At 46.7% G+C, this 23,489-nt stretch overlaps 3 protein-coding genes across 5 annotated transcripts; 2 read left to right on the plus strand and 1 right to left on the minus strand.

The window, feature by feature from the left end:
• Window positions 1-1,953: 1,953 nt before the first annotated feature.
• On the minus strand, window positions 1,954-10,465 carry kctd7 (potassium channel tetramerization domain containing 7). Of its 2 annotated transcripts, XR_006007406.1 has the most exons (5): window positions 9,926-10,465; window positions 8,430-8,599; window positions 4,076-4,254; window positions 2,774-3,398; window positions 1,954-2,404 (listed from the first exon to the last, which is right to left on the minus strand). XR_006007406.1 is itself a non-coding variant. In XM_041952882.1 (4 exons), the coding sequence occupies exons 1-4, from the start codon at window positions 10,229-10,231 to the stop codon at window positions 3,022-3,024; spliced, it is 1,032 nt and encodes a 343-aa protein (XP_041808816.1). In that variant the 5' UTR covers window positions 10,232-10,465; the 3' UTR covers window positions 2,719-3,021. The 2 variants fall into 2 exon arrangements, 1 of the variants encoding a protein (XP_041808816.1); XM_041952882.1 differs by lacking the exon at window positions 1,954-2,404 and having other exon boundaries at window positions 2,719-3,398.
• Window positions 10,466-11,938: 1,473 nt separating this feature from the next.
• On the plus strand, window positions 11,939-14,813 carry myl10 (myosin, light chain 10, regulatory). Its single transcript, XM_041951724.1, is given in 8 exon segments — window positions 11,939-11,980; window positions 11,983-12,030; window positions 12,993-13,082; window positions 13,251-13,326; window positions 13,523-13,627; window positions 13,803-13,881; window positions 14,387-14,435; window positions 14,709-14,813. Coding segments are annotated over 8 exon segments (594 nt in total).
• A 1,105-nt stretch (window positions 14,814-15,918) lies between these two features.
• Window positions 15,919-23,247, plus strand: si:dkey-183i3.6 (LAT2 domain-containing protein). 2 transcript variants are annotated; one of them, XM_041952634.1, is made up of 12 exons: window positions 15,919-16,097; window positions 18,844-18,948; window positions 19,945-19,987; window positions 20,244-20,287; window positions 20,411-20,444; window positions 20,930-20,958; window positions 21,049-21,084; window positions 21,169-21,199; window positions 21,632-21,687; window positions 21,763-21,819; window positions 21,894-21,953; window positions 22,751-23,245. In XM_041952634.1, the coding sequence occupies exons 2-12, from the start codon at window positions 18,846-18,848 to the stop codon at window positions 22,789-22,791; spliced, it is 534 nt and encodes a 177-aa protein (XP_041808568.1). In that variant the 5' UTR covers window positions 15,919-16,097; window positions 18,844-18,845; the 3' UTR covers window positions 22,792-23,245. The 2 variants fall into 2 exon arrangements, with proteins under 2 accessions (XP_041808568.1, XP_041808569.1); XM_041952635.1 differs by lacking the exon at window positions 15,919-16,097 and adding an exon at window positions 18,620-18,710 and having other exon boundaries at window positions 22,751-23,247.
• The last annotated feature ends 242 nt before the right edge of the window (window positions 23,248-23,489 follow it).

Here is a 23,489-nt window from a genome sequence, read left to right on the forward strand (position 1 = left end):
GAGAGAGGGAGAGAGAGAGAGGCTGAGAGGGAGGGAGAGAAAGGTAGAGAGAGAGAGAGAGGCTGAGAGAGTGAGAGAGAGAGAGAGAGAGAGAGAGGGAGAGAGAGACTGAGAGAGGGAGGGAGAGAGAGAGAGAGAGAGAGAGAGGAAGGGAGAGAAAGAGGCTGAGAGAGGGAGGGAGAGAGAGGAAGGGAGAGAGAGAGAGACAGAGAGGCTGAGAGGGAGAGGGAGGGAGAGAGAGAGAGGGAAGGAGAGAGAGAGGGAGAGAGAGGCTGAGAGAGGGAGGGAGAGAGAGAGAGAGAGAGAGGAAGGGAGAGAAAGAGGCTGAGAGAGGGAGGGAGAGAGAGGAAGGGAGAGAGAGGGAGAGATCTGTATCTGTTTTAACCGAGGATGAGGAGGCAGGCTCAGACTCCACACATCAGTGCACCATGGACAGGGTCTACAGGACTTAATGTGGGATTTCTTCATCCCATCATCTTCATCAGGACTGTGAGCTCTCCATGGTGCTGACCCTCTCTGTCCACATCAGAGGAAGTTCCACCAATAACTCGTTTAAAAATGCCGCTCAGATATCAAACAGGAAGAGAAACACAAACACTCGTATGTCCCACACATTCGTCCTCTCTGTCAAAACCTGAAGCCTACATTTCCCAGAATGCAACGCCCCCACTGACAGCTCAGTACAGTGTTTAGATGTGTTGTGCTAGCAGCAGCTAATAACGCAGCCTCGAGCTGCTAGCTTCAAGCAGAGCTGAGGAGCAGGCTACAGATGCATGCTAAGCTAATTCCAGTGAGTGACATCATCATCAGTGCATCAGATGAACTCGTCTTCCTCTTCAGGCCAAAGAAAAGAGACACTGTGAGAGCATTAGCAGCTGTTTTTAATTTCACCATAAATAATAAAAATGACTCATCTTTTCACTACAAACCCAAATATAGAACTATAGCTTCCTAGAAGCTAACAGAAACCGATCAATAACAATAGAAAACCATTGAACACATCACAAACGCAGCAGTGTGAATGAAGACGAGCAGAGCGGAGCATCTCTGCAGGTTGGCTCTCAGTGAAGATAAACGAACTGATGTCACAATCACAAGGTGCTCAGACTTTATTATCAACACAGAAGGAAATAAGATGGAACTTAACTGTGAAGCTTCAGTGAACGCTGAAAAAGGACGAATGGAAGTTATTATTTGATTAATGTCAGACTCTGTGACGGCTGCAGATTATAATTAGTGTGCAGCGACTCTGGCTTCTTTCAGTCTCCTGCAGTGAGCTGCTGACATGAAGGAGCCATTAAAATCCCACCTGAAGTCTCTAAAAACACGCTCCTCAGGAGGCTGCATACTTAAAATATACTCTGTTTATCCAAAAGGACGGTACTCTGCAGCCTGAAAGAAAACTTAGTCCTAAAAATACACATTTCACTTCTTATAATGTTCAGTGTCCTTCCTCTAAATGTCCCTTCTGGAAACATGGTGAGACATTTCTGCACCCGATCACTTATCAATCACATCAGGACAAATAACTCAGCTCATGTAGGCAGTTATAAAATCAATAATAATACATCATAACTGAAGAATGGACAGGAGTTATGCTTGTCAGTCACTTTAGTTTCACACTCACAGGAGGAGAAACGTCATCATGTGTGTGACAGACGATCAAATGACAGATGAAATACAGCCCTGATCCCAGAACAGCTGTGACTTCAAACATCAATAAACAGGATGTGATCACCTGCTGATCCTCTCTGACAGAAACTGACCTGAAAACAGCACAAAGTCAATATATTTACTGTCTGAGCTCATCAGCTTCAGTGATTTCTGTAAATATCTGCTGATTCTGGATCTGATGCAGCAACACGTTTCAAACACGTTGAGACAGGAGCAACTAAAGACTGGGAAAGATGTGGAACGCTCCAAAAACACCTGTTTGGATCATTCCACAGGTAAACAGGCTGATTGGTAACAGGTGAGAGTATCATGATTGACAGGCTCAGTGGTTCACAGCGAGGATGGAGCGAGGGTCAACACTTTGTCAGCACATGATTGGATGAAGACACTTGGTAGAACTGCTGTAGGTTTGACTGATTCTGGTTTTGCTTGTTTCAGAGTCCAGACTGTTCAGAATCAGGTCTGCAGGAGCTCAGCGGCAGGCTGAGCAGCAGTTTCTCGGCCCTCTCTGCTTTGTGTTTTAGGCCTGGTTCACCTCCTCTTCATCAGGTCTGAAGTGTCCTTTGTCGCACCTGTAACCACCCGTCAGTGATGTCACGAGGTCCTGGAGGACACCTGTGCATCACTGCGTCAAGGTGTGGAGGACTACAGCACTCTGACACAGTCGTGTTTTCATTGGCCTGAATTTCACTGGAGAGAATCGCTGTTTCACCTGTTTGACCTGTCTGACCTGTTTCACCTGTTTGACCTGTCTCACCTGTCTGACCTGTTTCACCTGTTTGACCTGTCTGACCTGTTTCACCTGTTTGACCTGTCTCACCTGTCTGACCTGTTTCACCTGTTTCACCTGTCTGACCTGTCTGACCTGTTTCACCTGTTTCACCTGTCTGACTTGTTTGACCTGTTTGACCTGTCTGACCTGTTTCACCTGTCTCACCTGTCTGACCTGTTTGACCTGTCTGACCTGTTTCACCTGTCTGACCTGTCTGACCTGTTTCACCTGTCTGACCTGTCTGACTTGTTTCACCTGTCTGACCTGTCTGACCTGTCTGACCTGTTTCACCTGTCTGACTTGTTTCACCTGTCTGACCTGTTACACCTGTCTGACCTGTCTCACCTGTCTGACCTGTTTCACCTGTGTGTGAGTGTTTTTCGATGTGAAAGGACAGAAACATATTTTGAGGAAACAGTCGATTATGATTTAAAGGGTCACATTTTAAGACATCAGCACAAAATATTGGCAACTTCGATACAAAAACCAACATCGGCCGAGTGACAGTAAAAATGAAACATCATCCGTCGTTTGGGTTTCGGTCCGATCGGCCGTGACCCCCCCCCCCCGCAGCCTCACCACCAGGTGATCTTAAACTCGTAGATGGGCCTCTTGCAGTAGTAATGGTTGATGAGGTGCTTGTCGCAGACGCCGATGCACTGCTGCTCGGCGGCGATGCCGCGCTCGGCGAGGTCGCCGACGATGCAGTGCAGCAGGTCGTAGACGTCCGCCACCGCCTCCCACGGCCCGAAGGAAACGTCCACCTCGCAGTGGTGCTCGAAGAGTTTGGCCTCGCTGTCCGAGCGCTCAAAGCGCAGAGAGTTAAAGAGGGGCCGCTCGTACGGCGTGATCGGCATCTCCTCCTTGTACACGCAGATCTTCAGCTTGGCGAATCGCGCCTTCTTCTGCATCGCCCTCAGTTTGGCAATCTCCACGATTCGCTCCAGATTCTCTGAAATGACAACACGTCGCATCATTAGTGCCATTTTTAAATAAATACATAAATAATATATATATATATATATATATATATATATATAACTGCAGGGCTGAGTTTACACTTCAGCCTGCATCCCGTTTCTGGATCTGCGTCCCGTCACGTCCCGTCAGCGTGACAGCCAACAGGTTGTGAACAGTAATCAAGCTGCCAATCATCAATTTCTCAACAGACCAGAACTCAACTCCATCTGTGACTGTGAGTGTTTTTACCTTCGGCTGATTCGCTGAAACGCTGATTCAGATTAAAATCCGATCAGACCGTTTCGGGTTGGTTCATAAATCTTTGTTCATTGTAGAGTTTTGATAATTTAAGCTATCAAAGGCTCCTCCAGCTCTGGTTTCCCCCTCCAGTACCAATGATGCTCACTATGTGACCTGGGCTAACCTGTGTCTGTGGATTAGCTCACAACAACTGACACACAGGTGAAGCCGTCCAGGTGGAGTTCATGCTCCACAGGTGAAGGTGCATCCTCTCACTGGACACATGAGACGGTGATGATTCAGTCGCTTCAGACAGCGCAGTGACACCTTCAGGTGAACATCCAGCTCGCAGCTGAAGCTCCGACGCTCGTGTCAGATTCACATGTTTTAATGCACACGTGCAGCTGGCGTGGAGGCGGAGTCGGTTACCTTTGTAGTAGGGCAGCAGGTCGAGGAAGGCCTGTCGAACTTTCTCCCCCGTGAGCGGCTGAGTGTCCTCCAGGCTGTCCAGCAGCGGGCCGATGGCGTAATACTGAGCCTCCCTGTGCACCGCTCGCACTCGCTCCCTGTGAGGAAGCTCGCCCTCTCGCAGGAAGTTCAGGATGTCCCTTTGGATGGAAACACAACCGCTAGAACAAATCCGCACAAGACTGTACCCCTCCCTGAAAAAACAGCTCGGCTTTGTTGTAAATCAAATACAAACAAAGACGTGATAAAAACAGTTGATGGCAGCAGAGTTTTCACCGTTAATTTGCTGTTATTGTTGTAAAACTCTGAACCAGGATCTGTGCTAACCTGAACGACAGAAGGCAGAGAAACACCTGACAGGACACGACAAGTTCAGCTTTATCAGAACGACGGCCATGTCCCCCGCTCCTACCTCTGTCTACAGAGTCGATGCTGAAAGGACGTCCAGCTGATCAACGTCTGATCAGTATTGAAACTAATCTGATGCAGATCACCTCGTGGACCTCGTGGTGATTATCAAACCAACCTCAACCTGCAGTTTTCCTCACACATTCCCACCTGACGAGGCGCCTCTGAAAAACTCTCTGTGTGTCAGACAGAGCTGGACTGACCCGTCTTTGTATCAACAAACGTGGTCGATAAAGTTTTGAACCTGAACCTGGAAGACCTTTGACCACAGAGGACGAGGGGAGTGCAGAGACGTCCTGCTGCAGAACGACACGACAGCAACCTGGAAGCACTTATCTTCCAGGGAGACAAAAGCCTCAAACACAGAAGGTCGGCTGAAAACACCAGCATGGATGTCCTGAATGAAAAGACTCCCTCTGAGGGTCTGAGTGCACCTGCAGCCCCCCCAGCTCTGATTTCAGTTAATTACTTACATGGTTACACACCGTCCACCTGTCACTCTGTCAGTCCCTTCTTTATAAACCTTTAACACACACCTCCTCACACAGACAGACAGACGGACAGAGAGGCAGACAGAGAGGCAGGCAGGCAGAGAGACAGACAGACAGAGAGACAGACGGACAGAGAGACAGGCAGGCAGAGAGACAGACAAAGAGACAGAGAGACAGGCAGAGAGACAGACAGACAGAGAGACAGACAAAGAGACAGAGAGACAGGCAGAGAGACAGACAGACAGAGAGACAGACGGACAGAGAGACAGGCAGGCAGAGAGACAGACAGACAGAGAGACAGACGGACAGAGAGACAGGCAGGCAGAGAGACAGACAAAGAGACAGAGAGACAGGCAGAGAGACAGACAGACAGAGAGACAGACAAAGAGACAGAGAGACAGGCAGAGAGACAGACAGACAGAGAGACAGACGGACAGAGAGACAGGCAGGCAGAGAGACAGACAGACAGACAGACAGACGGACAGAGAGACAGACGGACAGAGAGACAGAGAGACAGACAGAGAGGCAGGCAGGCAGAGAGACAGACAAAGAGACAGAGAGGCAGGCAGAGAGACAGACAGACAGACGGACAGAGAGACAGGCAGGCAGAGAGACAGACAGACAGAGAGACAGACAGACAGAGAGGCAGGCAGGCAGAGACACAGACAGACAGACAGAGAGACAGACAGACAGAGAGACAGACAGACAGGCAGAGAGAAAGACAGTCAGACAGACAGACAGACAGAGAGACAGACAGACAGACAGAGAGACAGGCAGGCAGAGAGACAGACAGACAGACAGACAGACAGACGGACAGAGAGACAGGCAGGCAGAGAGACAGACAGACAGAGAGACAGACAGACAGGCAGAGAGAAAGACAGTCAGACAGACAGACAGACAGAGAGACAGACAGACAGACAGAGAGACAGGCAGGCAGAGAGACAGACAGACAGACAGACAGACGGACAGAGAGGCAGGCAGGCAGAGACACAGACAGACAGACAGACAGACAGACAGACAGACAGACAGACAGAGAGAAAGACAGTCAGACAGACAGACAGACAGAGAGACAGGCAGGCAGAGAGACAGACAGACAGACGGACAGAGAGACAGGCAGGCAGAGAGACAGACAGAGAGGCAGGCAGGCAGAGACACAGACAGACAGACGGACAGAGAGACAGACGGACAGAGAGACAGGCAGACAGAGAGACAGACAGACAGACGGACAGAGAGACAGACAGACAGGCAGAGAGACAGACAGACAGAGAGACAGACAGACAGTCAGGCAGGCAGACAGAGAGACAGACAGACATACAGAGAGACAGACAGACAGAGAGACAGACAGACAGAGAGACAGGCAGACAGACGGACAGAGAGACAGGCAGGCAGAGAGACAGACAGAGAGGCAGGCAGGCAGAGACACAGACAGGCAGAGAGACAGACAGACAGACGGACAGAGAGGCAGGCAGGCAGAGACACAGACAGACAGACGGACAGAGAGACAGGCAGACAGACAGACAGAGAGACAGACAGACAGGCAGAGACACAGACAGACAGAGAGACAGACAGACAGACAGAGAGACAGACATCAGAGAGACAGACAGACAGTCAGACAGACAGACAGAGAGACAGACAGACAGACAGACAGACAGAGAGAGAGACAGACAAAGAGACAGAGAGACAGACAGACAGTCAGACAGTCAGACAGAGAGACAGAGAGAGAGACAGACAAAGAGACAGAGAGACAGACAGACAAAGAGACAGACAGACAGAGAGACAGAGAGACAGTCAGGCAGGCAGAGAGACAGACAGACAGAGAGACAGACAGACAGACAGACAGACAGAGAGACAGAGAGACAGACAAAGAGACAGAGAGACAGGCAGACAGACAGACAGAGAGTGAGACAGACAGACACAGGGACATTTATACAGAACTGACCCCCCCCCCCCGTCTGCTTCTTACCTGAGGTCTACATCTTCACTCTGCTTGTTCTCTCGTTCATATTTAATATTTGCTTTTGCCTTTTAGCCACGTTAGCGGCTAGCAGCGAGCAGCTCCATGGATGGTCCTGTGTGTCAATCATGTTCCTCAGAGGATGAAACCGGCAGACTCTGGTGATCCTCTGACTTGTAGCGCCACTATGAGGTTGACGTGTGGTTTTGAGCGTCACGTCTCACAACTGTTAGAGCTGTGCTTGCTGTGAAATCTGGTCCAAACCCCCCCGTCCCTCTCAGGATGAGCTGCAAGTTCTTTAATGATCTTGTCACACTTCATCAAGACAAACTTCACTTTGTCCAACACTTCAGACTGTGACCAAAAACCTGAAGAACTAATGACATTCCCATCAGCCTCTGCTGACATTAGCAGTCCTTTTAGCATGCTACAAAGACTTCACAGATGTCAGTAAAGTTCAGCTCTGATGAGGGTCACGATGCAGCGACAGCCCACACAGCTCATTATGTCTAATCAGCTAATTAAATTTTCAGTCACCTCCCACAGACTCACAGCTTTCCACTTGTCTTAACGCAGAACGACACCACCAGGTCTAGGACAGGTCTAACACAGGTCTAATGCTGGTCCAACACAGGTCTAACACAGGTCTAATGCTGGTCCAACACAGGTCTAACACAGGTGTAATGCTGGTCCAACAGAGGTCCAACACAGGTCTAACACAGGTCTAATGCTGGTCCAACACAGGTCTAACACTGAGCTAACACAGGTCTAATGCTGGTCTAACACAGGTCTAACGCTGGTCTAATGCTGGTCTAATGCTGGTCCAACAGAGGTCTAACACAGGTCTAACACAGGTCTAACACAGGTCTAATGCTGGTCTAATGCTGGTCTAACACAGGTCTAACACAGGTCTAACACAGGTCTAACACAGGTCTAACACAGGTCTAACATGAAGGAGGACCATCAGAATTCTGACAGCGTCTTCCTGCTCTCTTCACTTCATTTTCTCTGACCACACGTTGAGGCCTTTGAGCTACTCTCACTGACGTGGAGGCACAGACGGTGTCGGCAGCTACATACACAACATCAGTTTGATCTTATTACAGACATACTGGTATCTGCATGTATGTCACAGAAACAGATGATGGTCAGTTTACAGCACTGACAGAAGGCAGAGACCAGTTTATGTTTCATAGAACACCTGACTCATGGATACCTGTCCCATCAGCAGCTTTAAAACCACTTCCAGGCTGCAGTGAGTGTTTTCTTTCTGCTGTCACACACAGCCCTACTCTCTTTCTGTCATACTCATGAGCAGGTGTTACTGCAACTGTCCGTAGACAAAGAACAACCATGTAAATCACTGGGACAATCACCAGGTGAACCAGGTGAAGATGACCCGCTCTACCTGCCCCCTGATCTAAAGACAGCCAGGTCACAGCTCACACACGATGCTACTCACCCAAAATATGTTCCATCCCGATCGATGAAGTAGCGCCCCTCAGCGTCACGGGGGATGTAATGACGCCCGCTGAACATGGCGGCCAGCATAGTGTCCTCAAATCGCCGCAGAGTGGAGAGACGAGTGGTGAAATATGTGCCCCCAACATTCAGAGAGATGACCTCTGGAAACTTTACAATGAGAAAGGCAAGAAAACTGGTTGATAATAATAATAATAAATATTATTATAATAAAAATAAACAAAATAATAATAATAATAATAATTATTATTATTATTATTATTATTATAAATATTGTTATAATAATCAATAATAAATATTATTATAACAACAACAATAATAACAATAAATATTATTATTATAATAATAACCCTGTGAGGCTTATTATTGCTCGTTACGCACCATGAAAGTGGATGAAAAATGACACACTATCCATGTGTGTATTTGATAAAACATTGTTCCATCAACTGTTAACGAGCTTAAGGCCCTAATTAGTTGTGATGTTGATTTCAGGTGAAACCATCCGTCTCTACAGTCTGTCAGCTGCTCGGCCTCGAGCCTCCATCACCATAACTGGAGGCAGCAGTATCAGGCAACACCTGACCAAACCTTAAGACTGAGTCTTAACTTTACCTGGTTATTTTTTGTATAGACCAAATTTAGTAGCGACATGTTCTCCAGGTATTCTGTGGTATGATATGCACCTGTTTGGTTCCTGCTTGTTTACAATTAGAAGATTTAATTAACTGTAATTGTAACGGATATTAGGTAGATGCTGTTGGCACTCCCTGATTGGTGGCTTTTACACAGGCTATGTATACACCCTGATAAAGGTCTGAGGACTGAAACGTTGTGATTAAACTTCTATAGTGTGCAGGATTCTTTGATTGAAGGCCAGTTAACTATGAAACCAGGATGCTGCACTGTACTGTAACCATACTAGCAGTTACAGGACAACTTGATTAACGTGGCTGCATCCAGCAGACCAAACTCAATGTTGGAAAACGCTAATTTAATACTTCTGGATTAGTGAGGGGCTACATGTGGCTGTGAGCAGCCACGACTTCACCGTCAGACCACAGAAATAAGAGGATTATTCTGCTGTACACCTGCTGGACGAGTCACATGTTCGCTCCATAACTCCAGTCATGTGACAGCCAAACATGACACCTGTAAACAGTCATATATAACCACATATGTGATGAGATGCAGTAATTTGGTAGTATTGTTATGTACTGTCACTGTGATCGTAATTATTGCGTGTAAACGTAAACAGAGTGAATATGGCAATGACTCAAGTGTACTGGCTGTGTATTTGTACTTCATTCCGCTGTTACTTCAGATATAATCATACATTTGACGGTGGATTCAGAACTAAGCTAACGCCCTCCATGTTTGAAGCTACATATTAGCTCAGTATGTTTGGGCTCCTGCCAGCCTCGGAGTGATTTAACGTGATGTCCCGGTGAACCTGGACCGTGAAGCGGCCTGACTCACCTCCTGCTCCTGCGTGCTCAGCGCGGGCCGGAGCGGCTTGCTCAGGGTGAAGTTCGGCGCTGGGGAGGCCGGCTTTCGGAACTCGTCCTCCGCAGAGTCCGAGCTGGACATGGCATCGCCCGGCTTCTCGGTGTCACCCGCGGGCGAGAACACCACCATCACTCTGGGTAGAGGCAGCGTCCGTCGCTCCTGAATGAACCTCCTCACCCGTGTCGTCGCGGCGGGCAGCGGGCTGAAGGACAGGGTCTGCCGGTCCCTGCCGCAGCCATCAGAGCCGTTGGAACCGCTCGAGCCATTCTGCTGCATGCGCGCGGCGACACGACTCCCGGCACCAATCAGCGGAGGTAGCTCGAGCCACCGCACGCGACCGTTACTGAAAACAACAACAACGCAGCCGCGGACGGTAGCGCGCGAGCAGCTGCGGGACGCGCCGCGCTTTCACAGCGAAGGCGGAAGTGGTGAAAAACCGCCTTCAGCGACAGAAAGTTAAAAAGCACAGATACCTGAATATTAGTCCAAAGTGACAGGTTAGCAGTCCGGACTGGGCCCGTGCTGCCTTCGGTCATACGTGCTGTGACGTGACAGAAGAGCGCGCCGTCATCACGTCAAGGAGCGCGGTCGGTCGCGAGGGGATAAGATCCGTTATGAGATGAAAGTAGATCTCATCAACGTTCAAATGATCAAAATCAGTGACAGGATACAAAAAACGAACAAGTACTTCAAATATTTAAAATGGAGATTTTAAAGAAGCTCCACCTGCACCTTCTGTGTACTTAACATTTAAGTACACACACACTTAACTAAATTATATACATTTTAGTATATTGGTACATTTCACTGGTGTATTTTATTGTTTATTGTTTAGTATATCTTTATTGCCTTAGTATATTTTCACTCTGGTATATTTTTTATTGCATTTACGAATATTTTTTATTGCATGTTGATTTATTTTATTCTAGTATCTTAATTTCATTTTATAATCTTTCTTATCTTTCCTATTATCTTGTTTCTAACATGGGGGTTGCAATGAAAATTTCATTGACATGTCATGCTCAATGACATTAAAGAAATCTTGAATCTTTAATATTCTTAATAACCTCCCAAGTTTTTAAAAGAACAGTTTGTGGTTGTTGGTTGGTTTAATCCCATCCAGACATGTTGGAAGACATGGAAGTACTCTGCTTTAGATTATAATCTGTGTCTGAGGTGATGCAGGCAGGAAAGATCATTAGTGTGAAAGTTCTAAGGTTTTTCCAAAAGGTGACTGGACTAGTTTGAGGTTCTAGAAGACGTTTCGCCTCTCATCCAAAAGGTACACAGGTTGATTGGTAACAGGTGAGAGCATCATGATTGAAAGGCTCAGTGGTTCACAGCGAGGATGGAGCGAGGGTCAACACTTTGTGAACATGTGATTGGATAAAGAGATTAATACCTGGACTCAGGAACACTTCAGGAAATAATCTGTTTTTATTCATGTTTTACAGATTTTTCTGGAATCACAATAGCACACACACACACACACACACACACACACACACACACACACTGAGCCACAGGATCTCACTGAGGCTGTTTTCACTCTCTTCAGCTTCAGCGAAAGATTTTCTGACTATAAAGTCATTAAAGTAAATCAATCTGCTCCACTTTAGTTTAGCTGCTCACGATTTACATCAAGTCTGAGAGAAAGTGAGAAAACAGAAACAGAAAAACTCAAACCCAGCTTGTTTATTTGCCTGCGAAGGTCACTCCAGTGTGCCCAGCCTCTTCTATTATTTTATCATGGAGCCAATGTGGGTGCTGTGAGCTATGATTAGCCTAGATGAAGCTTCAGGTATGAGCATTTGTCCGTGGCCCTTAGCTGGCCCGCAGTGACAGCTCCCCCTGTCAATACGATGGATAACAATAGAAGTTTTATGGATGATGAAGATGGCTGTGAAGTGTTCAGTCTCTATAAGGCAAGAATACCTGAGATTTGATCCACCCACAATTGTCTAAACTTAGCCCAGGTGGCTGATGTGGTCAGGTCTATATAACCGCAGAGGCAGACTTGGACGTCACATCACCTCTCAGGAAGTTGACGGCGTGCTGAGGAACTCGCCACCATGGTAAGACTGCCCTCCGTCTCCTTCACATCCTCCTTTATTTGTTGTCCTCACCTCGTTCATTCAGGTGTCTTCCGTCGGTTCGGTCGTCTGAGGACACTGACGGAAAATTTGACCCTTAAAACTCTTTGGGCACAAAGATGGAGGAGGTGCAGAGTCACAGAAAACCTCCACCTGTCTGATGAAAAGATAACATTTATTTAACAGGTGAAGTATACGGCGAGGCTTCTGAACCTCGGGCGTGGGACAGATTGTCGTCATGGTTAAACACAAATGTAAATGCTTAGACGCACAGGAGAGCAAAGGAGGGAAACCTGTTGGGTGTGTTTGGCTCATTTTCACGTTTTCTTAGAGTCAATCTCTTCGTCTATTGGCTGAACGTCCAGCTCAGTGGCTGCTACGCGTCTCATGTGACGCTGCATGTTGGTGGAATTGAAACGAAGCCAAATACATAAATAGATGAAGCTAACTGGCTTGTTGGAGCGTTATCGTTTGACTGTCACCCTGACCGTGACTCCATGGCTGAAGACACGTTGACCGAGAGGCAACAAGCTGAGCGATGGCGTTCACAAGTGAGAAAACAATGAGATTCAACTAACAAGAGTCAGACTACAGGTGAAACTGAGCTACCAAACTGGATTCACATTACAGGACAGTAATCGAGTAAATGTACACGTCCACGAGTAAAAGCTAAAGAGTGAAATACAAACAGTTAGCCCAGTTATGACAGTGCTTAGCAACACATTAGCTCCTGACAGCTAATATAGCTAAGTGATCACAGAAACACCAAACTGTACTAAACCACAAAGCAGCTGTAATAAAAGCAGCATGTTCCAACAAGAACGACGTCTGACATCATGTGATCAGCCGACAAAATGTGAGTTCAACTGCCATGAAACTGAACCAGCGAGGTGGTCCGGCTGGAACCGAACCGAACACTCACACTTTGATATTCCTCCCATCAGGCACCGAAGAAGGCGAAGAAGAAGACGACCGAGGCGGGATCCAACGTGTTCAGCATGTTCGAACAGTCACAGATCCAAGAGTTCAAGGAGGTGAGGCGACGTTTTTACTGTGTCATGAATAATGTCGGCCATGATCCAGGTCCAGACCTTTGAGTCCACTGAGTTCAGTTCTGTCTGACACCAGGAAGCTAGTCCGCAGTCTGCATGCCACAGACATACTCGACTCCAGAAGAATGAAATCTGTGTGTCTCTCTCCAGGCCTTCACCATCATGGACCAGAACAGAGATGGTTTCATCGACAAAGGCGACCTGAGAGACACGTACGCTGCTCTCGGTGAGCCGCCTCTTACTGCAGGCTGCTGCGGGTTTTAGAGGCCCGGGTCCGGTGGGGAGGCCTCCAGCGAGTCCTTCAAGTCCAACTGACATGAATATGAACTTCTGTTCATGAATCATCTGCAGAAAACCCCAGAGACTCGTGAATTATGGTTGAATCATGAGTGTTTGTGTTTGACTGTCTGCTGTTTGTGCAGGTCGTCTCAATGTTGGTAACGATGAGCTGGACGAGATGATGAAGGAGGCTCCTGGACCCATCAACTTCACCATCTTCCTAGCCATGTTTGGTGAGAAGCTCAAAGGTTGGTCAGGATCAGCTGCTTACTTTAATGACATGAAACCGATTCTGCTGACCTCAGTGGACCTGCTCTGTGTCCATTCTCTAATTATCTTCTGTTTTGTTGCATCTTTTATGAATCTCAATAACAGAAGGACATAGTTCACCCTCATCTTCATTAACCAGTACATTATTTTCAGGAACTGACCCGGAGGAAACCATCCTGAACGCCTTCAAGATCTTTGACCCTGAAGGAAAAGGCATCCTAAGAGGAGAGGAGTATGTAGAGACCATGCTGAGCTACATGCTAATGTCAGCATGCTAACATTGCCAAAACGATCATGCTAGCATGATGATGTTTAGCAGCATGTTGATGTTTAGCAGGCATAATGTTTACCATGTTTACCATCTTAGTTTAGCATGTTAGCATGCTAACATTTGCTAATTAGCTCTAAACACAAAGTGCAGCTGGGGCTGAGGGGGGCGTCATTAGTTCTGCAGGTATTTGCTCATAAACCAAAGTGATGGATCAATCAAAAATTTGTCCTGATGATGGTGCTGGACGATAATCAGAGGATCAGAACAGTCGTTAGGATTCATCCTCTGGGTACCACGATGGATTAGCATGTACCAAATGTATTCATGTATTCGTGGCAGTGCATCAGATAGTTGGTGAGATATTTCAGTGTGGAGGACCAGCTGACGCTGCCATCGTTCACTGAGGACGACAAGGATGTTTCTGTGGCAGTAAAATGATGAAGCCCACATATGATCCTTTTCACAGCATCAAGTATCACCTGATGTCTCAGGCCGACAAGTTCACTGAGGATGAGGTAAAGCAGCTTCATCGTCTGTTATTCCCTGTCACACATACAGAAACACATCAGCGATAGATATAAATGCTGTAGCAGCTTCACACTGAGAAGTCCGGCCAGGTGTGGTGTCACCTCACCGTTCATCATATTAATGAACTGCGGACAAAGCCAGGCTGTCTCCAGTCTGCCTTCATTCATTTCAGGCCATGTCTCATATTTCAGTGGATCAAACGTGTCACTTCCTGCTGCTGAGCTGTAGATTTGACTCTAATCCCACTTCTCTTCCTGCAGGTAAACCAGATGTTCACGAACTTTCCTCTGGACGTCGCTGGAAACCTGGACTATAAGAACCTGTGTTACGTTATCACTCACGGAGAGGACAAAGAGCAGGAGTGACGGAGTCAACAATCGTTTTCTCTGGTTTCAGTTTGAACATAAAAAGCTGCTGTGGTCTCTGCTGCTGCTGCACGAGCTGGTTCACATTAACGACCCTGTCCTCTGTTCGTGTATATTTATACACACGACCAACCGGCGAGGCCTCCGACAGTCCGGCCCCACGCTTCATCCACCAGATGTTGCTTAAATATGTATCACACACATTCAAATAAGAACTCGTTTTCACGTTCACTCTGTCATCAGGAGACTCTTCACCTGTTTTCAATTAAAAAAACCCTTAAAAAGTTCAGTCAGCGAGTGTCTGTGTCTGGAAACAAGAACAACGATGCAGAATTAACATGAAATTACTCATTTTAGAAAAATCACTGACGTCAGCTTTAAATATTCCTGCTGACAGTTTTCACTTTCTTAAAACTAAAGTTAACGACATGATTACGTTTTCATGCATTATGTCACAGAAGCTGATCCTGCTGATGTAGAACTGTAAAGTAGGTTTGCTGGGAGGAAACAGCAGCTACAGCATGTCTGATGGAAAAGGTCTGAAAGCGGCAGCATCAGCGCTGCTTCACCACGAGAATCAAAGAAATATCTGAACAACTATATCTGAAAGAAAAGGTTTGTGCCTGTGCCAGTGTGAAGGAGCTTGTTTAATAGATTCATCGTGAATTAAATGCATTAATTCATTAAACTACATGAATTAAAGATCATTTCAAGGAAATCCACAAAATTCAGAGGCTAGGCTGCTTTGCTAAGCCAGTTAGCTCTTAGCTTCCAGGAGGACTGGCTGTGTTTCTTTGTCCTCCATCATGGTTTGAGGTTTAGCTGCTGTCTTATTTATGTGGTTTAAAAACTCATCACAGCATCAGAGTCGATTTTTAAATTCCATTAAAAAGTTTAAATCTCACAGCTAGCCTCAACTAGCTTTAGCTCTTTTTTTTACTAGTTCTTGTAAATTTGTGCATTTTTCCTGCTAAAATGAGACAAGTCTTAACGCTGTTCATGGCGAAACAGTCGCCTTCATGTCAAACACAGAACCCGCCCAGTTTCGTTTCGTCTCTGCAGAGCATCACTTGTCACCTTCACACCATCAGCGAGCAGCTCGAGTCTGAAAGCAACACCGTCGTTTCTGTCCGCTTCCACCACAGCGGCTGTAGCTGTGGGCCCCCAGGACGCCGCTTCGCCTCCAGCGTGACGGATGTGGCGAGAGGTCGAAAGAGGAAGCTGAGCTCGCTGAGCCGCTGAAGTCTGACAGTGAAGAAGAATGAAGCAGCTGGACCGCTGAAGGTAAAACACATCACACAGCAAGCTCCTGTTCTCTCTTAAAACATGGTTTCAGCTGAGAGGACAGACGATCTGCTCAGAGACGGACAGGAGAGACAGCAGAGAGACGTTAAAGAGGACACAGAGAGACGTTAAAGAGGACACAGAGACGGACAGGAGAGACAGCAGAGAGACGTTAAAGAGGACACAGAGACGAACAGGAGAGACAGCAGAGAGACGTTAAAGAGGACACAGAGACGGACAGGAGAGACAGCAGAGAGACGTTAAAGAGGACACAGAGACAGACAGGAGAGACAGCAGAGAGACGTTAAAGAGGACACAGAGAGGTTAAAGAGGACACAGAGACGGACAGGAGAGACAGCAGAGAGACGTTAAAGAGGACACAGAGACGGACAGGAGAGACAGCAGAGAGACGTTAAAGAGGACACAGAGAGACGTTAAAGAGGACACAGAGACGAACAGGAGAGACAGCAGAGAGACGTTAAAGAGGACACAGAGACGGACAGGAGAGACAGCAGAGAGACGTTAAAGAGGACACAGAGAGGTTAAAGAGGACACAGAGACGGACAGGAGAGACAGCAGAGAGACGTTAAAGAGGACACAGAGAGACATTAAAGAGGACACAGAGACAGAATCAGACAAGCTGTTGTGTCACCTGTCAGCTGAAGTTATCAGATACTGAGGAGGTTGATAATGTTCATGTCACCATTGTTTCTCTGTGATGCTTCAGTTTTATTCTGCTGAGGAGACTTTAATCCTTCTGGATTCAAAAACTGCTGAAAATACAGAAACAACCAAAAACATTTAAACACGATTCAAAAGACAGAAATGTTTTCAGCTCCATTCTCAGTGACACGTAATCTCAGTTACAGTGGAAATACTGTGTCGGTTTGTCTGCACAACATTACAACATGAGACTGAAATTACACCACGAGAACTTTAACTGACCCAGACACACAGACAGGAAGAGTCGGAGAAGATTTAAAGTAGTTAAAGTAGAATTCAGAGTAATACTGCAACATGAGAGAGAAGTTTTAGAAAAATTTAAAGATGCTTGATAATCATTGTCTGTCATGAACTCATCGAACAGCTGCAGTAACTCTACACGAAACAATAAGTTTTCTAAATCTGTAACGTCAGTGTTGAAATGCTAACGTGTGCAGCGGCTCGTCGTTGAAGCAGGTTGTGTCACACGTCTGTGAGTCTGTGAGAACCAACAGCGTTCACGCAGTTTGTTTCGTGTTTGAGGACTGAAACCCGTCAGGCTGCTGAGCTGACTTTTATTTCTAATATTTAGCAGAATATTTAATATTCAGTGGGGGTGCAGAGCGTGATTCAAGCCCGCACAGTTATGACTTCCTGTAACGTCTCGTCTCGTCTGTACCGACGAGTCTCAGCTTTGAGATTTGATTCTCTGAAGGTCAGACCAGCAGGTCAGCAGCCACGAGGCCGCAGCAGCACCTGAGCGGCTGCAGGAGGCCGACGGCAGCGTGAATATCACAAACTGAGGAGACATCGAAATGTGACAGAAAAGTAAAACCACACAGAGCTGCAGCATCACCAGGCAAGAGTCCAGACTGTAAGGGAGCGAGGCTGAACCAGAACAGCCATCAAAACCAGAACAGCCATCAAAACCAGAACAGCATCGTTTGCATTAAACTGTCTGTGGTTCACCTAAAGGAAATCTTCTCACTTTCTCATTCGTCACCAGCAGCTAAAACACAGACGTGAAAACTGAATTTATTCCAACGACCTGTCACACAAAATTAATTCAAGACTATGAAGCCTCAGTGAAGGTGAAGGGAAGCTGGTTAAACACTGAAGTGTAGCACGATTAGCCATTAGCTGCAGTGTAGCACACTTAGCCGTTAGCTGCAGTGTAGCACACTTAGCCGTTAGCTGTCTGAGCTGAGCCCACTTTTTTCTGAGGGTTAGCTCGGCGCTAACGGGCCACAAGTTTATCAGTTTAGTAGAATCTGCTTTTAACGCCACAAACTGCCGTTCCTCCTGAGGCTGTCGAGTCAGTCCCCATAGACCCCCATCTCAAAATGTCAAACTTTTATTTTTTTATAATTTACAACCTGGTACAAAAAATGGAGACAGACGGAGTCACTGAGCTGCACGAGGACCTGAGGGTGACGTCCATGTTGATGCAGTCTGTGGTTGTCCTGAACTGAACTGTCCTCAAAGCTCAGCGGTCGATGCTGCGAGTGAGCTAACGGGTCGAGTTCACTGCAAACTCTTCCTGTTAATCTGAGACCTGAAGTCCAGCTCGGGCAGAACTGAGGCTGGACTCACTGGAAGAACTGAGCTGTGACATGCAGGATGAACCGGTGAGCAGCCCTGCAGACTAACGAGCTGCAGACTCTGTGAAACCGTATTAAAGTGCAGCAGTGACAGTTTGAAGGAAATCACTTGTGAGCTCTGACAGTCTTCGGTGCAGGCGGCTCTGGGCTGTGCCGCTCTTCTTAAATGTCACTGTATGTAGGAGGGAACGTACAACGGTGAATATATTCAGTTCAGCTTTGGCCAACCACATCCTGTGGTTCACTGCGTGTGTGAACAGGAAGCAGAAGCTGCTTCAGCCATGACGGGGTGAGAAACTGTTTGTGACCGGTGAGCCTGCACTAATCCGACCTTCACAGCCACTTCACGAGGAGTTTGAACAACATCTGGGCCGCTCGGCTCTTATTTTCATTGAGTGACCGTGAGTCTCGGCTGCTCATTCTGTCTTCTGTGTGTCCTCCAGGCATGATGGGAAGCTCCAGTCTGCTGGCTGCGGTCCTGACCGTCCTGTCCGTGGCGTCTCTCAGTCTGTTGTCTCTGCTCTGTCTGCGATGCAAAAGGAAATCCAGTAAGTGTGTTCCTCACAGGCTGGACCCCAGGGACTCTAGCTGCCTGCTAGCTTAGCATAATTCTTCCCAGTTTACAGAGTTTACATGATCGTATCCTGCTTCATAGCATGAGGGTCCAGAGTGTGTGTGCGTGTGTGTGTGTTGTGAAGTCCGACTACCTTCTCTCTGAGCTGCATCGTCGTACCTGCAGGCGACTCCTGCAGCCCGAGCCGGTTCAGGTTTAAGTGGGTCGACTCTTCGTCGTCATCGTAGAACAGGATTGATTTCACGTCCTGATTCGTGTCACGTCTCAAACTGAGCCGAGCTGACGGAGGATCTGTGAGGTGTCAGCACACGTGAAGCACACCTGTCGTATAAAGTCTGTTCAGGTGTGTTATCCTGCAGGACCAGGTGCGTCCCACGACTGTGCTGCCTTCAGGGGCGGGCACTAAGACAGGAGAACAGAGAAACGAGCAGAGGGAGGACAGAGGCGTCCTCAGAGTAGAGCTACGTTCAGTTTGACCCTCAGTCTCCTTTCAGCAGTGAAGTGTTCCAGGACCAAAACCAGATCCCAGACCTGCTGACACAGATCCATGAAGAATCCTGAATACTGCAGGAAAACACAGGAAACAGTTTGTTCTGTCTCAAACCAGGGCTGTTGCCACGGAGACAGTCAGAGACGCGATGAAGACTTTGGGACCTTCGTCGTGTCGGACTCTGTTGTATCGTGAGACGTGACACATGAGTCAGTATTGATCGGGGATCAGTGATCCATCAGATTAAGTGCAGATCTGAAGTCAGTTTCCAGAGACTCTGAATGTGTTTGACATGAGCAGAGAAACAGCTGGCGGCACAGATTCCCCCCCCTCAGGTGTCGTTAACTAACAGGTGACCTCATTAAAGCAGAGCCAGTCACACCTGAAATGAACCACAACCCTGTAGACCTCACCTGCTCTGCTTTCTGGTTTACAGTAAACCTGTTAGTGAAGGACCGTCTCACTGCTTTGTCCCCACAGAGATTATTCATGAAGAGCATCAGATCTACAACCCACAGACCTTGTGAGTATCAACAGACAGAAGGACAGACGGACGGACAGACAGAGGGACGGACGGACAGAGGGACGGACAGACGGATGGACAGACAGAAGGACAGACAGACGGACGGACAGACAGACAGACGGATGGACAGATGGACAGACAGATGGACAGGCAGACAGACAGACAGATGGACAGACAGATGGACAGACAGGAAGTAAAGCTGTAAAGTTAAGACTTGTTAAAATTGTGTGTTGACGTTAAAATGCTGTTTCGACAGCCAACGAGCAGGAAGTGTGTTTGCTGTGACCCAATCAAAAACAGGTAAACACACTGTTATTCACATGATTAATGATTAATTAATTATTAATAAATGATTAATTAATGATTAACTACATGTCAAACTCTCTTTGACCTCACTTTTTTTGTTTTGCTGTTTTTTTTCAGTCACCAGAACCAATCAGATAACATCAACCACAGTGTGAGTATATTACAGCATGTACGATAATCAGATTTTACCACAATGACTCGCAGATGTTAGTCTGATGTCACTTCCTCTCCTCTGTGTCGTCACCTCACGATCTGACTGCAGATCAGTTTGCTGGTGTTTCCGCACACGAGGAGATGAAGTCAGTTTCATGTGTGTGACACAGAAGCAGCTTTGACGACAGCATTAATAAAAAAAAAAAGTGCTCAGGTGGAGCTGAATCAGCTGTTTTTGTGCTAAGCTACAAGCTAAATACGTCACTGGCTCATCCCTGAGACAGAAACGTCTGATTTTAGCTGAGATGGTGCATTGGAACTATTTCTCCAGCAGCAGCAGCAGCGTATCCATCCGCCCTGCACCTGTGCAGCACGTTTCACTGAAGCTGCTCCTCACTCTCCTCTTCATGTTTCTGTTTGAGAACAAACGACTTGAACAAACGAGCTAATTAATGAGCTTCAGACGTGTTTCTGTTTTTTCAGTGAAACGGAAAGTGAGGATTTTTCAGCAGGTGAGTTCGCCTTCGCCTGGACGTTCATTCCAGCTGTTATTCTCCATCAGTGAGTGAGCTCATGCAGCTCTTCTTCTCTTTGTGTCGCAGCTGATGAACAGTCAGACTATCAGAACATCTCAACAGGTGAGTTTACAGACATCACAACCCATAAATACTTCATCACCATCATCATCATCATCATCACCATGTGACCATGTGTTGCTGCAGCTCCAACAGGAAGTCCAGAACATACGTATGTGTAAGTATTTAAACTGTTTTCTCTTCAGACATTTAGCTTCTGTTAACAGACAGCCCGAGTGTGTGTGTGTGTGTATGAGTGAGTGTGTGTGTATGAGTGTGTGTGTGTATGTGTGCGTGTGTGTGTGTGTGAGTGTGTGTGTGTGTGTATGAGTGTGTGTGTGTATGAGTGTGTGCGTGTGTGTGTGTATGTGTGTGTGTGTGTGTATGAGTGTGTGTGTGTGTATGTGTGTGTGTGTGTATGAGTGTGTGCGTGTGTGTGTGTATGAGTGTGTGTGTGTGTATGTGTGCGTGTGTGTGCGTGTGTGTGTGTATGTGTGTGCGTGTGTGCGTGTGTGTGTGTGTGTGTGTTTCCAGCAGTGTCCTCTCCATGAACTCATCTCCACACGTCAGAGCAGCAGAGGTTGACCTGTCGTACTGTTGTTGTCCGCAGAGCTCCGCTGCAGATCTCAGTGTACGAGAATGAAGAGACTAAAAGAAGGACACCAGGTGAGCCTGTTGACTCTGTGTTCTACCTGAAGCAGACTTCCTGCTGACTCACCTGCTGTCGTTCTGTGTTTCCAGATGCCGATCAGACTCCGGGCGTCTATGCGAACCTCTCGTCGCCGCCGGTGAACGATGGTAAGTTCCTTCTCTCGAGTCACATGTTCAGCCGGAGGAACGTGAAAGATCATTTCAGTCGTTTCCTCCAACAGACGAGGACGACTACGAGAACTCTCAGTTCCTGGACCAGGTGATGCACGAGCCAGACGAAGGTGAGAGTCAGGAACTGCAGCTCGTTTTCACAGAGTTTTTACAGACACAGCTGCAGCCTTCAAATAATCAACCAGTGGATCTGGACAGGAAGTTAATTATCAATATTCATCTGATAATTGATCAATAACGTCTTTAAAGTGTCAGATGTTCTGTGGTTGCAGCTCAGCTGGAGGATTTGCTGCTTTTCTCTGTTTTATTTCACTGTAAACTGAATTTCTGAGTTAATATTAGATTTTGTGGAGTTGGACTGAAAAACCAATCAATAATAATCAATTGATTAATTGATTAAGCAAGAAAATAATCAGCAGATGAACTGATACTGAAAATAAAAGCTACTCTCAGCTCTAAACGCTCAAAGAAAAGACGAAGATATTGATTTTAAAATGGAGACAAATGAATGAATTATGTCTACTCAATAAACTTTATTTAAAATGAACAATAAAGTTCCAGAAGCTTCAGGTGTTTATAACCTGATGTGTTCAGAAACATGGACTTTTTAATAAATATAGATATTTGTAAATTCATATTTTTATAAACATACATGCGTATAAATCTGCATGTGAGCTCAGACGACCTGTGCAGCTGTTTGACATCACCTGGCAGACTCCAGGTGTTACAGGTCACATTATAAGAGGAAGAACACCTGAAACAGGTGAGACTCAGGTGAGACTGCTGCAGGTCTGATCTGACTGAAACTCCTCCTGGTCTTTATTAGGCCTCAGTTTAGATGATGTGATGAGCTTTCACACCTGTCGGGCTCAGATCCTAACCCTCCGTCCACCCTCCTCTGTCACAGATGAGCCAGATTACGTGAATGAAAACGGGGTCTGCACCTGACGAGGAGGGGAACGTCCAGCTCACCTGTTTTTCGTCCTGATGTGTGTGATGTGTCGCTGTGTGAATAAAATACTCTGAAGAGCTTGGTTGTGATGGAAGCTGAAGCTGCAACCTGCTGGTCAAACAGTCAATGCAGAATATATTAAAACTTTAAAGAGACGAAACATTCAGAGATTCCAGTGAGAGACGAGAGCTTCACCTGCCGACTCGTCCTCTTCTTCATGAGATGAAGACTGTCTGACTGCAGCGGAGCCACAAATACGCTCCAGGTGAATGTAGGAGAAGCATCTTCAGGTGTGTGTGCTCTGAGTTAAAGCTCTGTGTTCACAGTCAGGTTGTACAATAAAGCTTTAAATTAAATGAGAGTGTGAAATGTGTCGTCCACGGCGATGAAGCTCAGAGCATCATCATCATCATCTGACTGAAAAAAGCCTCTGACCACTTCCTGCTGAGCAGCTGCTGAACACAGAGCAGTGTTTAGCAGCTAAAGAGCTAAAGATGTTTCCCTCAGCAGCTGGAGGAGACCAAACACTGAGCTAAAAGAGACAGAAAGAAAGAAGGAAAGGAAGAAAGAAGGAAAGGAAGGAAGAAAGAAAGAAAGAAAGAAGGAAAGGAAGGAAGAAAGAAAGAAAGGAAGAAAGAAAGGAAAAAAGAAGGAAAGAAAGAACGAAAGAAAGAAAGAAAGAAAGAAAGCGGCT

Source organism: Chelmon rostratus, chromosome 14 (genome assembly GCF_017976325.1).
Source record: "Chelmon rostratus isolate fCheRos1 chromosome 14, fCheRos1.pri, whole genome shotgun sequence".
In the NCBI taxonomy this organism is placed as follows: Eukaryota; Metazoa; Chordata; class Actinopteri; order Chaetodontiformes; family Chaetodontidae; genus Chelmon; species Chelmon rostratus.